This window comes from Danio aesculapii, chromosome 24 (assembly GCF_903798145.1).
Source record: "Danio aesculapii chromosome 24, fDanAes4.1, whole genome shotgun sequence".
NCBI classification, from domain to species: Eukaryota; Metazoa; Chordata; class Actinopteri; order Cypriniformes; family Danionidae; genus Danio; species Danio aesculapii.
Window position 1 is genome coordinate 40,075 of NC_079458.1, and position 17,426 is coordinate 57,500.

Here is a 17,426-nt window from a genome sequence, read left to right on the forward strand (position 1 = left end):
CATGATGAGACGATCAGCTGATACGAGCGCTCAGAGTGATCAATAACTGCTGCTGCAGGAAAGTGTGCTGGATAAGTTGGCGGTTCATTCTGCTGTGGTGACATCAGCGTTCTGAAATATGTGGAAAAACAATCAATAAAACTAAACCGGCCTGTGCTGAAGAGTTTCTGGCTTTAAAGCTGATGATCAACAGTATAAATGACACACCGTCCCCCTTAATCCCACCAGAGACACTGAAGAACACATGATTATCTGCTGTCATGGCTTTACAGTCAATAAATGGGATTATAACAGAAGTCAATGGAGTAAAACCAGCAGCAACATCACCGAGGGAGAGTCAGTGTGAACACTACACGAGGTAAAGCTCTGCAGACATGAACACACGGTCAGACTCATCTAAACTGGACATCAACATTACATTACCATCATTAAACTCTGAGGAGCTGAACGTGTTCCCTGCCATATTACACACACATGTACTCAACCTCCTAAACCCCTCACACCTTGGAGAAAGAATGAAGACGATCTGATTAATGCTCATACTCTGCAGTAAATATCTCAGCGAGTGTGTAGAAACAGCCGGATCCAGACGTGAACACACTGATAGATCAGGGAAAACACAAGAGCAGGAGCAGTGTTGTATAGATACAGTCATGCTCCGCGCAGGTTTAATGTAAAGTTTATTGTGGACAGTTAAGAGAATAAGATCAGCTATTGATGATCAAAAACAGAAGAGTATATACAGAAGAGGAGGAGGACAGAGGGGCAGCGGTAAAACACTCCAGGCTTCAGTTCACATTCACAACGTTAAAAACCAGTTCATACACACACACACACACACACACACACACACACACACACACACACACACACACACACACACACACACACACACACACACACACACACACACGTCCAGCGCTACAACAATGTGCTGCAGCGCAACATTAAAACAGCCCTTCAGAACATTCACACACACCCACACACACCCTGCACCACATACACCCACACCCCCCCCCACACACACAGCTAACCAGCAGCCAAGTAACCCATTCTAGTGTAACCGTAGTCAAATAACCCATCTGAGTATTACCAAATTAAACTAACCCAGAGCTGGTTAACCCACACTAACATAAGGTTTGGTGACACTGGGTTACCCACTAGAGTACTACCAGACTTAAACTGACCCAGAGCTGGTTAACCCACCTGATTATTACCAGATAACTGGGTTAACTCCCCCAAGTAATAGGAGACAAAACTAACCCAGTGGTTAACCAATTCTAGTGTAACCATAACTGGCTAACCCACCTGACTAATACCAGACACCAACTAACCCAGAGCTGGCTAACCCACTCAAGTATTACCACAGTAAGTTAACCCATCTGGTTATTGCCTTACACAGCAAACCCAGAGCTGGTTAACCCACCTGATTACTACCAGACAAGTGACCCAGAGCTGGTTAACCCACCTGATTATTACCAGACAAGTGACCCAGAGCTGGTTAACCCACCTGATTATTACCAGACAAGTGACCCAGAGCTGGTTAACACACCTGAGTATTACCACACACACCGTTAACCCAGTGGTTAACCAACCCTAGTATTACCAGAGCTGGTTAACACACCCGAGCATTACCAGACACCACTAACCCAGAACCCTTTAACCCATCTTGACCTGTTAATTCAGACCTGATTAACCCACATGAGCATTACTAGAGCAAAATAACCCAGCCTAGCATTACCTGACCCAGCAAACCCAGAACTAGTTAACCCACCTCAGCCTGTTAACTAGAGCTGCTTAACAACCCAATGTGGTTACGCACACTCAGCATTACCAAAGCCAGTTAACCCAGAGCTGGTTAACCCAGTGGGTAGTGGGTCAGTCTGCTACTGTGGCTGTGTGTGTGTGTGTGTGTGTGTGTGTTTAAGGAAGACGTGTTTAAGGCTCCTGTGGTGAATTAAAGACAGAACGACACCGATCCCGCAAGCCCTGCAGAGAGGTGCATTCTGGGAAGGTCCTGGTCGGTCATGTGATCAGTATGTGGAGGAAGTGGTGCTCATGGCGTCCTCGTTCAGACGGGTACTTCCTGGATGCACACAAGCGAAATATTTCACATCCTTATCCACGTCCGTCTGCAGCGCCAGCAGTGTGTGCTCCAGCGCCTCCTGCTGACCGGGAGACCAGCTCAACAGATACTCTGCAGGACGGACACACACACACACACACGCACACACCATTCAATTATTCAGCTAGCATAATAAACACTGTACATGTTGATTTCAAGCAGACTGGAAACACACACACACACACACACACACACACACCTCGCTCCAGCAGGGTCTGCCGCAGGGTTTTGGCCAGCAGCACTCGAACATTAGGAACCGGATCAGACGCCAGCCGGAGGAGAGGAGGAAGAAGATGCTCCGAGAACTGATCCAGAGTCAGACACTCCTCCTCTATGGAGAGCTGTGCGCACACACACACACACACACACGTCAGCAGGATGAAGACACTGAGGATGATGAGGAAGATGAAGAGCAGCTCACCTGACAGACGAAGGCAAACGCCTGACGACTGGACCACTTCTGAGAGTGACAGAACTTCTCCACCAGCTCCGACAGGAAACACACCAGCAGAGACGAACACGACGACAACTTCCTGATGATCTCGCTCACCTGACCAACACACACACACACACACACACACACACACATTCAGATCGACTCACTCACGAGTCAAATAATCAACAGTGATTCATTCAGATCGACTCACTCACGAGTCAAATAATCAACAGTGATTCATTCAGATCGACTCACTCATGAGTCAAATAATCAACAGTGATTCATTCAGATCGACTCACTCATGAGTCAAATGCTTCACAATGACTCACTTATGAATCAAATAAATGACAGTGTGATTATTCCAGTCATGAGTGAGTGAGCTTGTTTAGTAAACAGAGTGATTCATTCAGAATGACTCCCTCATGAGTCGAATAGTCAACAGAGTGATTCATTCAGAATGGCTCCCTCATGAGTCGAATAGTCAGAGTGATTCAATTTGAAGGACTCATTTCTGACTCGACAGTGTTTACCTCTCAGGGCTGTGCAGTGATTTAGGGGCTCCTGAGATGTCCTGCCATGCGTGTGTATTACAGAGTACTCTCCAACATGTGTTTTATCTGTCTTCAGCACACACTGCGCTACAGTAATATGTGGGAAATATTGATGTAGATGCTTGTGTGTTTTAGAGAATCAATATTATGCATGGTTAGTACGTTTTGGAGAAATGCAGCTGAAATAAGGTCCAAAACACACACTGAATGTGCCTGAACAATAGACTAGAATATTCACTGCACAATTATTCTGATCTCTCAGTCAAACACACGTCACAGTGATCTACAATGTGTTTAGTCTGTTTTGGCTGATCTCAGATGTGTAATGATGGTCATGAATAATTCACACTGAGAGACAGAAGACACTCCCCCATCAAGGCCATTTATTTATATATATATTGGGGAAATAGATGCAGTCTTAGTTAACCCATTCTAAGCTTTAACAGGTTCACCTACAGTAAAATAAACAGAAGATAAATAAATAACATGTGTCATGTTCTGAATAAAGCAGCATCAGATCATGGTGATCCCGTCAGGTTAAATGGGTCATAATATCAACTTATTCCTGAGAATAAAAATAAAAGCACCTCTCTGGCCAGTGTGCGGTGTTTGTTTTTGGGCAGCTATCATCATTGTTTGTGAGACGGGAAGAGTGGCGTGATGGATGGATGACCTAGCGAGACGATATAAAGCTTGGATGGTGCTCTTTCCTACTCATTATGCAGGTAAGTCTCTCATGTGGATGATTTAAATAACAAAGCCTTGTGGGCGTGGCTGCATTAAAGACAAGGAGCTCAGACTGAGGAACTAGACAGTGTTACTAGGCTACTAATCAGGCAATGTTTGTTTTCATCATGCACTCGCTGCATTAAAAGTAGACACTAAAGCGTTCTGTAGATACGCATCTCTCATGTCTGTGTGTTTGGATTTGGTGGAGTTTCAGAGCATTTTACTGACGTGTTTCTGAAAACAGTTCACGGAGAGAGAAAGGAAAGACTGCCTCCTCTGTTTATTATCCTAATTCTGCAAAAGCACACACGTTTGTTGGCATTGTGAGCGTACACAAATAAAACTAGACCCCTAACAGATACAACTGATGTATTGATCTTATCTGCACGATCAAAACTGAAAGTGTCATTTAAGTTCAATTCAGTGTGAAGACGCATCAAAATACATATACAGTCTTCAAACCCTGAGGGATAAATCCAGAACAACTCACTCACGAGTCCAATAATCGACTAATTAATCCAGAACGACTCACTTTAAATCAACAGACTGATCCATTCAGAACGATTCACTCCTGACTAAAACAATGAACCGACTGCTAAAAGAGTGATTCATTCAGAACGATTCACTCCTGACTAAAACAATGAACCGACTGCTAAAAGAGTGATTCATTCAGAACGATTCACTCCTGACTAAAATAATGAACCGACTGCTAAAAAAGTGATTCATTCAGAACGACTCACTCCTGACTAAAATAATGAACCGACTGCTAAAAAAGTGATTCAGAACGATTCACTCCTGACTAAAACAATGAACCGACTGCTAAAAGAGTGATTCATTCAGAACGATTCACTCCTGACTAAAACAATGAACCGACTGCTAAAAGAGTGATCCATTCAGAACGACTCACTCCTGACTAAAATAATGAACCGACTGCTAAAAAAGTGATTCAGAACGATTCACTCCTGACTAAAACAATGAACCGACTGCTAAAAGAGTGATTCATTTAGAACGATTCACTCCTGACTAAAACAATGAACCGACTGCTAAAAGAGTGATTCATTCAGAACGATTCACTCCTGACTAAAATAATGAACCGACTGCTAAAAGAGTGATTCATTCAGAACGATTCACTCCTGACTAAAACAATGAACCGACTGCTAAAAGAGTGATTCATTCAGAACGATTCACTCCTGACTAAAATAATGAACCGACTGCTAAAAGAGTGATCCATTCAGAACGATTCACTCCTGACTAAAATAATGAACCGACTGCTAAAAGAGTGATTCATTCAGAACGATTCACTCCCGACTAAAACAATGAACCGACTGCTTAAAGAGTGATCCATTCAGAACGACTCACTCCTGACTAAAACAATGAACCGACTGCTAAAAGAGTGATTCATTCAGAACGACTCAGTCATGAATAAAACGACAAACGGCTGAGTGAACAATCAGTAATTCACCTGTTCACTCTGCAGTCTGTCAGTTATTTGAGTCAGGAGTGAATCATGACTCAAATAATCAAGTGATTAATCCAGAATGACACACTCATGAATCAAACAATGAACAGACTTGCGTGATTCATTTAGAATGACTCAAATCAAACAATTCACAGTGATTCACCCAAAATGACTCTGCAGTCTGCCGATTATTCGAGTCATTCTGAATAAATCACTGTCGATTTTTTGAGACCTTTAGAATAAAGAAGTGCACCTTGAGTGATCAGTTCACTCATGACTCATCTACAGTCTGCTGATGTTGACTCACTAATCGATTCACTCATGACTCATCTACAGTCTGCTGATGTTGACTCACTAATCGATTCACTCATGACTCATCTACAGTCTGCTGATGTTGACTCACTAAACGATTCACTCATGACTCATCTACAGTCTGCTGATGTTGACTCACTAAACGATTCACTCATGACTCATCTACAGTCTGCTGATGTTGACTCACTAAACGATTCACTCATGACTCATCTACAGTCTGCTGATGTTGACTCACTAAACGATTCACTCATGACTCATCTACAGTCTGCTGATGTTGACTCACTAAACGATTCACTCATGACTCATCTACAGTCTGCTGATGTTGACTCACTAAACGATTCACTCATGACTCATCTACAGTCTGCTGATGTTGACTCACTAAACGATTCACTCATGACTCATCTACAGTCTGCTGATGTTGACTCACTAAACGATTCACTCATGACTCATCTACAGTCTGCTGATGTTGACTCACTAAACGATTCACTCATGACTCCTCTACAGTCTGCTGATGTTGACTCACTAAACGATTCACTCATGACTCCTCTACAGTCTGCTGATGTTGACTCACTAAACGATTCACTCATGACTCATCTACAGTCTGCTGATGTTGACTCACTAAACGATTCACTCATGACTCATCTACAGTCTGCTGATGTTGACTCACTAAACGATTCACTCATGACTCATCTACAGTCTGCTGATGTTGACTCACTAAACGATTCACTCATGACTCATCTACAGTCTGCTGATGTTGACTCACTAAACGATTCACTCATGACTCATCTACAGTCTGCTGATGTTGACTCACTAAACGATTCACTCATGACTCATCTACAGTCTGCTGATGTTGACTCACTAAACGATTCACTCATGACTCATCTACAGTCTGCTGATGTTGACTCACTAAACGATTCACTCATGACTCATCTACAGTCTGCTGATGTTGACTCACTAAACGATTCACTCATGACTCATCTACAGTCTGCTGATGTTGACTCACTAAACGATTCACTCATGACTCATCTACAGTCTGCTGATGTTGACTCACTAAACGATTCACTCATGACTCATCTACAGTCTGCTGATGTTGACTCACTAAACGATTCACTCATGACTCATCTACAGTCTGCTGATGTTGACTCACTAAACGATTCACTCATGACTCATCTACAGTCTGCTGATGTTGACTCACTAAACGATTCACTCATGACTCATCTACAGTCTGCTGATGTTGACTCACTAAACGATTCACTCATGACTCATCTACAGTCTGCTGATGTTGACTCACTAAACGATTCACTCATGACTCCTCTACAGTCTGCTGATGTTGACTCACTAAACGATTCACTCATGACTCATCTACAGTCTGCTGATGTTGACTCACTAAACGATTCACTCATGACTCATCTACAGTCTGCTGATGTTGACTCACTAATCGATTCACTCATGACTCATCTACAGTCTGCTGATGTTGACTCACTAAACGATTCACTCATGACTCATCTACAGTCTGCTGATGTTGACTCACTAAACGATTCACTCATGACTCATCTACAGTCTGCTGATGTTGACTCACTAAACGATTCACTCATGACTCCTCTACAGTCTGCTGATGTTGACTCACTAAACGATTCACTCATGACTCCTCTACAGTCTGCTGATGTTGACTCACTAAACGATTCACTCATGACTCATCTACAGTCTGCTGATGTTGACTCACTAAACGATTCACTCATGACTCATCTACAGTCTGCTGATGTTGACTCACTAAACGATTCACTCATGACTCATCTACAGTCTGCTGATGTTGACTCACTAATCGATTCACTCATGACTCATCTACAGTCTGCTGATGTTGACTCACTAAACGATTCACTCATGACTCCTCTACAGTCTGCTGATGTTGACTCACTAAACGATTCACTCATGACTCATCTACAGTCTGCTGATGTTGACTCACTAAACGATTCACTCATGACTCATCTACAGTCTGCTGATGTTGACTCACTAAACGATTCACTCATGACTCCTCTACAGTCTGCTGATGTTGACTCACTAAACGATTCACTCATGACTCATCTACAGTCTGCTGATGTTGACTCACTAAACGATTCACTCATGACTCATCTACAGTCTGCTGATGTTGACTCACTAAACGATTCACTCATGACTCCTCTACAGTCTGCTGATGTTGACTCACTAAACGATTCACTCATGACTCCTCTACAGTCTGCTGATGTTGACTCACTAAACGATTCACTCATGACTCCTCTACAGTCTGCTGATGTTGACTCACTAAACGATTCACTCATGACTCATATAGTCTGGATGAATCTCCTGATTCAAATAATCAACAAACAACAGTGAAAGACAAAACAAAGGTTAGTGCGTGAGTGTGTGTGTGTGTGTGTGTGTGTGTGTGTGCACATGTACCAGTCTGTAGGATGTCCAGCGTACGGATGAGACTCGGTCAGTGCACAGACAGAAGGCTAGCGGTCGGAGATAATCGTGGACGTCCTGAGCGCTGTACAACTCTAGCAACAACACCAGCTGCCTACACACACACACACACACAATAAACACCAGTGAGAGGCTCCGCGAGACAGAGGTGTACTGTGTGTGAGTGAGAGAGAGAGAGGCGTACTCGGCCAGCTCAGAGCGAAACCTCCAGTTCCGACTGTTGTCCGTCACTAGAAACTCCTGCAGCTGATACAGATACTTCCTGCGTGTGTCCTGATGCAGCAACTGCAGGACACACACACACACACACACAAATCAGCATTAAAAAAATGCACAAATACCCCTAACATACAGAAACAAACCAGCATATGAAACACACACACACTCTCTCTCTCTCTCTCAATATCAGCATCCAAAACGATAAACATACACACTGTCAGCATGGTCATTCAGATACACACACACACACACCTTGAGGAAGTCGTAGAGGTGTTTGAGGACGCCGATGCGCACCTCGTCCAGATCCTTCAGGAAGCTGTTGAAGACGGGCAGCAGGTGCGCCGCGGTCAGCTGATCTCCCAGAATACCTGCCAGCTCATGGAGGGAGAAGGCCAGTGTCCGCCGCACCTTCCACTACACACACACACACACACACACACGTTTATTATTGTCAAATGAGCAATATAAATCATCCCACATCATGAAAGCATTATAAACTCAGAGACTGCATCTACTGCTCAAACACATTTTATTTACCTGGAAAAATCATTAAAATCATTAAATATGAAGAGTTCAGATGCAAAAGCTGCTAAACACCACTTCACCCAGAAATGAGCTGATGAGGGTGAGGGAATGCTTCAGGCCTGTACTGCACCATCAACAAACAGATCTGCTTCTGATCCTCTAATAATACCGTGCTTTTGTGCGGTGATGCTACTTCAAATGAGTCTGATTTACTATACATTAAACAGCAACTCCATTTGAGGAAAGACAGAGTTAACACGCCGTTCTTTTATCCCACATGGAGGCTCTGAGGATAAACAAGACACCAACACCTCGAGTATGGTGAGACTGACTGAAGAACGGCTCTAAGTGTCGGCATCCCCTTGTTGCCCAGTAGGCCTAGCTTGTGTTTTATTAGCTAATGTAAGCTGTTATTAACAGATGAATATAATGAATTAAACTAAACATTATTGATATTACTTCATAACACCTCTACATCTGAGAAGCTTTTATATTAATGGACAATGCACACAGATATTGAGTAATTATTTGAATCTCAGCTTAGTTTGCAATGTTTACACTGCTCTACTAACATTAAATCTAAATCCTGAATATCAGACATGACAACAGATAGTTCAGATTTAATTAATCTCAGTTTTAATTTCATTCATTCATTTTCCTTCTGCTTTTTCCCTGGTTTAATCACAGCGGAATGAACCGCCACTTACTAGACAGATGTATATATGCTAATTTCAGGTGTAATGTGTGTTATATTTGGTAAAATAATGTCTAATGGCATCTTCATTCATCAACAAAACACAAGTCTTGTCCTGATAGGAGGATTTAGAGGTTTCTGCAGAAAAAGCAGACGTGGATTCAGCAGGTTTAGACACAAAAGAGAATCTGCCTGGTTAAAAATCAAAGAATTGTCTAGAGTGAGATTCAGGAGAAAAGCTGATTTATTCACCAGCTAATAACCTCATCATCACATATAAAGAGAAACTTCTGAACCTAATCAGAGGAGCCTGATAGAACATGCTCATTTACAAGACAAGGGGTCTGCATCTGAACTCTTCATATACACACACACACATGCACACACACACACACACACACACTCTGATTGGCTGATAGTCGTGTGATATTCTGTTATAACAGCACTCGTACAGCCTCTTCAGCTTTGTGTATTACTCCGCCCACACAGACGGACAGCAGATCAATAAACTCTCTACAGTTTGACTAATGTTGCAGCTCTTGGACAACATCATCTACTTTTGAGGCTTTTTAAGGGAAGAATGTAGCTGTTTAGATTGTAACTAAGCAGTTTATTTATAAGGTCAGTGCTATTTTGATTTTGGAGATTCAGCGTGTCGACATCCATCAGCCTGTCATACTGAGCAGAGCAAAGAGAGTCGATGTTCTGCCACAAGATGGCGACAGAGACCGCATAATGAACACTTGGAGGAGGAAAACGCAGCGTGATTTCGAGCTACACTGATCAAATCATTCTAAAACAGGTAAACGACATGATCTCTCCCTTTTGCATGTTGTAGAGCTGTATTTACACCATAGTGATCTGCTTTGGCTTTTTCAGTGTTAATTATCGTGATCTCCTGACTGGAGCAGAGAAACACTGGGAAATCTCTGTAGTCGGATCAGTTCAGTCTTATAATCTGAAAATGTCAGCTAAATCAGCTGTTCTGTCGTCACTTTAGACATTACGCTAGAGAATCACTCAGACGCCAGCTCTACAGTGATGATGATGATTGAGCAGCGGCTTCTGCTGTTCTGAGGTCAGCTGCAGATGAATAGGGGAAGAGAGTAGTTCCTCATACAAAAGGGTTTTGAGAGTCTCTGTGTTTGATTTTCTTTGTTATATACACTGTTATGCCGTCTAACTGTAGTATAAACGCAATATCACACTCATAGCAGTGCCATGTGGCTGTATATCAGCACTGGTGGGACACTAAGGCACTTGAGCAACACACACCACCATATACACACACATGTAGGACTCATGATTAGGGAATCTGCAGACGTTTAGAATCACCTGCATGTCGGAGGCCAGCGTCTCGTAGGTGTCGCGCAGACAGTGCCAGTTGTGGCGTCCTAGCGTTAGCGCCACGCCGGGCAGACTGTAGGCGCAGTGTTTGGCGATCTCCATGTCCACAGTCTGCGCTCGCGACGGGTCCGTCATCGACAGATACTGATCCAGCAGCGCCTGCGGGACCACATCCTGCGCACACACACACAGCGTCACAGCAGTGCATGATGGGAATGAGCAGAGCAGTGCATGCTGGGATAGCGGAGCAGTACTGACCTGCTGTCTGCTGCTGCGCCGCTCCTCCTCTTCAGCGTTCACACTGCAGTCGCTCAGGTCTGAGTCGCCATCGTCACGCCTCTGAAACACACACATCAACACACTACTACAACAACACACACACACATCAACGCTACAGCACAAAACACACAACCTGTGAGTATGTGTGTGTGTGTATGTGTGTGTGTGTGTAGACCTGTGCGCTGACCTGTATGTGTGTGTGTAGACCTGTGGGTTGACCTGTATGTGTGTGTGTAGACCTGTGGGTTGACCTGTATGTGTGTGTACCTGTGTGTGTGTGTGTGTGTGTGTGTGTGTGTGTGTAGACCTGTGCGCTGACCTGTATGTGTGTGTGTAGACCTGTGGGTTGACCTGTATGTGTGTGTACCTGTGTGTGTGTGTGTGTGTGTGTGTGTGTGTGTGTGTGTGTGTGTGTGTGTACCTGTGTGTCTGCAGACAGCAGCTGTGTGCTGAAGGGTTCACACTGGGCCGCTCGAGGCTCCAGAAAGGCAGAATCTTCTAGAGCCGAATCCAGAGCTGAAGCTCTCAGAGCAGCCGTCAGCACGTCCACTTGAGCTGAAACACACACACACACACACACACACACACACACACACACACACACACTTAAATCCTGTGCACATATGTGTGAGGGAGAGTGTGTAAATGTGTGAGTCGCTATGTGAGTGAATTTGTGTGTGTGTGTGTGTGTGTGTGTGTGTGTGTGTGTGTACTTGCAGAATGGTTGTGAGGTGTGTGTAGTGATCTGCATATAAAAACAGAAGTTTATATCACGTCCCCATTTAAACAGCTACGCAAGTGTGTGTGTGTGTGTGTGTGTGTGTGTCGTCACATGATTCAGAGCTGTGTGTTGATAAAGCAGCTAAGTGTGTGCTGAAATCAGATTCTGCTCAGTGTTTCAGCACTTCCTCTGCTGTTTCTCACACACACACACACACACACACACACAGCTTCTGTTCCTCTTCTAACCGTGATGGAGTAATGTCAGCGTTCTGCATGGTGTGTGTAGTGTAAAGTGACTCGACACACACTCTACTCCAGCATGAGTGTTTGGCTGTACTGACGCCGCTTCCTCCTCATGTCTCTGCAGTGTTCCTGAACTCTGCTCAGCCCTCCTCTTCCTCCTCCTCCTCCTCCTCCTCCGTCTCTGCTTTTAAATTTATTTATTTATTTATTTTCTTCTTTATGATCAAACCCTTTCCTTGATTTTAATTAAATCAGACGGCTGTGTTCTGTTTGGTCCAGAAGCTTGATTAGGAGGAAACTAGAACTCAGGAGAGGACCGTTCATTATTTCCCACTGTGTGTTCATTACAGGAGGATTCAGATGCTGAAACATCACTGTAAAGGGTTTTATAATCATTTCTGACAAGCGTTTAAACAATCACTCCATCAAATATCTGATAAAGACTGTAATGATCCAGGAGAGCTTTACAATGCTCCTACACACACTGAGGACGTGTTTGATTATTAAATCAAGACTTATAATCCACAGAAATAAGCTAAAAGTAAAGATATACTCAAATATAACAGATTAATATTTACAGTTTAAGTGCATCACATGTTCTTTATTAAGTTCTGAAAGTGACTTCTGCTTTATCTCAAGTGTAGTTTCAGTTGGGAATGACTATAGTGTGGTGTATTACTGTTTATACTGCAGCTCTGCTGAATGCTGGACTCTGATTGGCTGATGGCCACTCTCAGGTGTTTGGTTATTGTCAGATAAAGGCACAGCTGAAGTAGTTCCGGCAGGTTTTGAGCACATTACAGCTCTATAAAATTATTCTTTATCTAAATATATTAACATTGAATATTACTTTGAGCTAAGAATAATTTTATGGGGGTGGCACAGTGGGTAGCACAATCGCCTCACAGCAAGAAGGTCTCTGGTTCGAGTCTCGGCTGGGTCAGTTGGTGTTTCTGTGTGGAGTTTGCATGTTCTCCCCGTGTTGGTGTGGGTTTCCTCCGGGTGCTCCAGTTTCCCCTATAGTCCAAACACATGCGCTATAGGGGAACTGATCAACTAAACTGGCTGTAGTGTATGAGTGTGTGTGTGAAAGAGTGTGTATGGGTGTTTCCCAGTACTGGGTTGCAGCTGGAAGGGCATCCGCTGCGTAAAACACATGCTGGAACAGTTGGCAGTTCATTCCGCTGTGGCGACCCCTGATTAATAAGGGACTAAGCTGAAAAGAAAATGATTGAATGATTCTATGGAGCTCTAATGCGCTCTAAACCTGCCGGAACTACTTTAGCTGTGCCTTTATCTGACAATAACCAAACACCTCAGAATGCTCTCAGCCAATCAGAATCAAGCATTCATTCAACAGCCAGAATCAGAATCAAACAATGGTCAACAAATCAGAATCAAACATCCAGCAGCCAATCAGAATCTAGCATCCAGCAGCCAATCAGAATCAAGCGCTCGTCAGCAGCAGTATAGAGTAATTACCGGTGTACTCATGTGTTCAGTGTTTTGGGGTTGATGTATCTTCCTCACCCTTGACGTCGGGGTCATCGATGTGCGGCTCCAGGTTCTCAATCAGCTCCTCTAGCTGCCTGCGGGCGAGCGGCGGGGCTGAGGGCCGCTTCTGGGGCCCCTGCAGCTCCAGCTCCAGGTCTATTTGCGGGATAGGGGTCCGCCAGTAGTGGAAGGAGTTAAAGAGCTCCTGTTCAGGGATCTGTTGCTGGGGGCCATTGGGGGACCCGTCCTCCTGCTCTGCAGGGCCCCTGACCTCTTGCTGCTCCACGGGGCTGCTAAGAGTCCTGTCCTGTTCCTCCACAGGGCTCCTCACCTCCTGCTGCTGGGGGCTGCCGGTGGTCCTGTCCTGCGGCTCCTGTTCCTCCTCTGGGCCCCTGACCTCCTGCTGGGTCCCGTCCTGCTCCAGGGCTTCCTGCTCCTCCATTGGGTCCCTGACCTCCGGTTCCTCCTCTGCCGGCTGCTCTCCGCCGCCCTCCTCCGCCACGTCTGGCTCCTCACACCCCGGTGCATTGTGGGAAATGCACTGGAGCGGCGTCTCTGAGCTGGAGGGTGTGTGTGTGTGCGTGCTGCAGGAGGACATAAACACACACACTTTACATCAGCCATGGTATTTGTGGTGAAACTGTAGTTATACAAGTGGTGGTCAAACACTGAAAAGCAGAGCCGCTACACTTTTACTGTAGTGAAACTAGGATATTCCTGACCTAACCTACCCTGACCCTACCCCAAACCTAACTTGTTTAAAGCAAGCGTGCCCACCACCCCCTCTCCCTCCTGAGGCTGCAGTTCATCATCCAGCCACTGGGGGCTGGCTACAAAACACAGCACATTTCTATTGACTCCACTGTGTACATGCCCAGCTTCACAGCAGAGAAGATGTGTTTACAGCCGCTACAAAACATGATGTTGGTGTTTTGTGTTTAAGTCCCACTGATGGATTTAGCATACACTATTATTGTGATAATGATCAGTTTTGGTTATTTTGTACTGCTCTAATTCCCAGTTCTGCCATCATGTACTGCTGTAAAGGTTTAGGAGTTTCTGTCCAACACAAAGGGAAGAGTTCTGAAGTGTGTGTGTGTGTGTGTGTGTGTGTGTGTGTGTGTGTGTGTGTGTGTGTGTGTGTGTGCTGACCTGAGTGTGCTGGTGTTCCAGTCGGCCTCATCTCTGAAGAACTGACCCGCTGCACTGCTGGAGCTGGCAAAAGTGGAGATGAACTGACCCAGAGACTGGAACGCCGCCTGACGCACCTGCACAACACAATTACACCTACAGTATAATAATAATAATAATAATAATAATAATAATAATAATAATAATAATCATCATCATCATCATCTGTTTTATATCATAAATCATATCTAGAAAATAATGCACTCTCCTATTTCAGTAGCAAATCTGAATAAACTGAATTATCCTTATCTTGCTGAACTGGACATCATTTTGAGTACTGAAACTTGACAAAAATAAACAAACTAAATAAAACTCAGTAAAATTATTTTAAAAGCAAAAATTTATATTAAAAAGACATGTAAAATAGTGTATAAAAATGTATAAAGAGAATAAAAACAAACAAAAAAATGAACAAGTAATTTACTTAATAAATCTTTTTATTTTTTAATAAAAGTTTAAATATGTAAAAACAAAAATAAAATTGTACTTAAATATAAATAAAAAAAGTATTAAAATAAAACAACCAAACAAATCAATAATATACAGTAAAAATATATATTTTTTTAAATCTAACAATTTGTTAAAAAAAAAAAGGGGGGGGGGTGGCGCAGTGGGTAGCACAATCGCCTTACAGCAAGAAGGTCTCTGGTTCGAGTCCCGGCTGGGTCAGTTGGTGTTTCTGTGTGGAGTTTGCATGTTCTCCCTGTGTTGGTGTGGGTTTCCTCTGGGTGCTCCGGTTTCCCCCACAGTCCAAACACATGCGCTATAGGGGAACTGATCAACTAAATTAGCCGTAGTGTATGTGAGTGTGAATGGGTGTTTCCCAGTGCTTGGTTGCAACTGGAAGGGCATCCGCTGTGTAAAACATATGCTGGATAATTTGGTGGTTCATTCCGCTGTGGCGACCCCTGATTAATAAAGGAACTAAGCCGAAAAGTAAATGAAGGAATTTGTAAAAATAATTTTGGAAAGTAAAAACTAAATATAAAAAAAAAAAGGATGTGCATGTGAAGGCAGGTGTGTGTGTGTGTGTGTGTGTGCGTGTGTGCGTGTGTGCGTGTGTGTGTGTTACCCAGCGCGAGGGGTCGCTGATCAGACTGATGAACACCGCTGAGAGTTTGCTCCGCCGCACCTCCGGAGACGAGGCTGAGGAGACGCTCATGAAACACTCGGCGCAGGCTTTCCTCACGCCCCACACATTATCGGAACACAGCTGGAAGAAACGAGGAAGCTGGACAGGAAACAGGAAGAGGAAACACAGGAAGACGCTCAGAGCACAGCAACGACACCAAACAATCCCACGGCTAAACTAAACACCAGCTAGTATCACATTACAGCCCCATCACGCCGATACAGAGAACAGGTTTATTATTTAACTATTAATTAATTAATTAATATGCGTGACCCAGAACTCTGAATAGACACACCTCACATTTTTGGAAATTAAGATTAAAAAAATTCATTTTTACAAATATCTGAAAATCAGGAGGAAAATTATTATAAATTATTTTAAAATACTGAGGAAAAAAAGTCAAAATAAATAAGCATATTCCACTGTAAAATAAGCATGACCTACTGTAAAATAAGCATAACCCACTGTAAAATAAGCATATTCCACTGTAAAATAAGCATGACCTACTGTAAAGAGTGTAACTCATCATAGAGAGCGTAATTCATAGTACAAAAATAGCATAATCCGATTTAAAACAAGCGTAACTCACCATAAATAAGTGTAACCTGATGTAAATAACCTGTTGTTAAACAAGTGTAACCCACTGGTGAACAGTGCTGAACTTACCAGCAGCTCCTCAGTGGCGTCTCCTCCAACAACACTGCAGATATCACCGAAGTTTGCAGCACAGACCTGACAAACACAAACACAGCTCTGAGATCAGCGTTCAGACTCTGGATCAGCGTTTGGGGTTCGTTCAGACTCTGGATCAGCTCTGAGATCAGTGTTCAGACTCTGGATCAGCTCTGAGATCAGCGTTCAGACTCTGGATCAGCTCTGAGATCAGCGTTCAGACTCTGGATCAGCTCTGAGATCAGTGTTCAGACTCTGGATCAGCTCTGAGATCAGCGTTCAGACTCTGGATCAGCTCTGAGATCAGCGTTCAGACTCTGGATCAGCGTTTGGGGTTCGTTTAGACTCTGGATCAGTGTTCAGACTAACTCTGGATCAGGGATTCTCACCTTGCGCACATGGAACATGCGGCAGTCGCAGCACATCTCACAGAAGCGCGGCAGGAACAAACGCTCCGTGATGTCTTTGCCCACCATCGGTGCCATCTTACAGATGATCTGAGATCAGACACAGAAACACACTCAGATGATCATTATTGGTGTTGTACCTCATCATTTTCAGAAGCTTCACTGTGACTGAAGGAAATGTGGAGTCCCACAGGAGCACGGTGCTACATCATTAAACTATCAGAGATATATAAACACTGGAGCTATGGTAAACTACATAACCCTGCGCTTTACTAACTATACAGATACTGTAAATAAACACTAACATCTTCATATCTGAGGGTATATACAGTGCTGATTCATATCTAATGCTTTCAGTTCAACAGTTTTAGTTCAGTAGAATACTCTAACACACACAGCGGGCTCAGTTTGGTTCTCCTATTAAT

General features: G+C 43.7%; 1 protein-coding gene across 1 annotated transcript in view; it reads right to left on the bottom strand.

Moving 5' to 3' along the window:
* Positions 1–663: 663 nt before the first annotated feature.
* Positions 664–17,426, bottom strand: part of ppp4r1 (protein phosphatase 4, regulatory subunit 1) — a 19,852-nt gene continuing 3,089 nt past the window's right edge. The window contains exons 7-20 of the mRNA XM_056450462.1: positions 16,984–17,091; positions 16,589–16,654; positions 15,863–16,021; positions 14,752–14,867; positions 13,636–14,183; positions 11,561–11,694; positions 11,119–11,199; positions 10,849–11,034; positions 8,547–8,708; positions 8,260–8,360; positions 8,049–8,169; positions 2,547–2,675; positions 2,325–2,466; positions 664–2,197 (exon numbers count right to left, since the gene is read on the bottom strand). Coding sequence (XP_056306437.1) covers positions 2,034–2,197; positions 2,325–2,466; positions 2,547–2,675; positions 8,049–8,169; positions 8,260–8,360; positions 8,547–8,708; positions 10,849–11,034; positions 11,119–11,199; positions 11,561–11,694; positions 13,636–14,183; positions 14,752–14,867; positions 15,863–16,021; positions 16,589–16,654; positions 16,984–17,091 — 2,217 coding nt within the window. The 3' untranslated portion in view covers positions 664–2,033. The remainder of the gene's footprint in view (positions 2,198–2,324; positions 2,467–2,546; positions 2,676–8,048; positions 8,170–8,259; positions 8,361–8,546; positions 8,709–10,848; positions 11,035–11,118; positions 11,200–11,560; positions 11,695–13,635; positions 14,184–14,751; positions 14,868–15,862; positions 16,022–16,588; positions 16,655–16,983; positions 17,092–17,426) is intronic.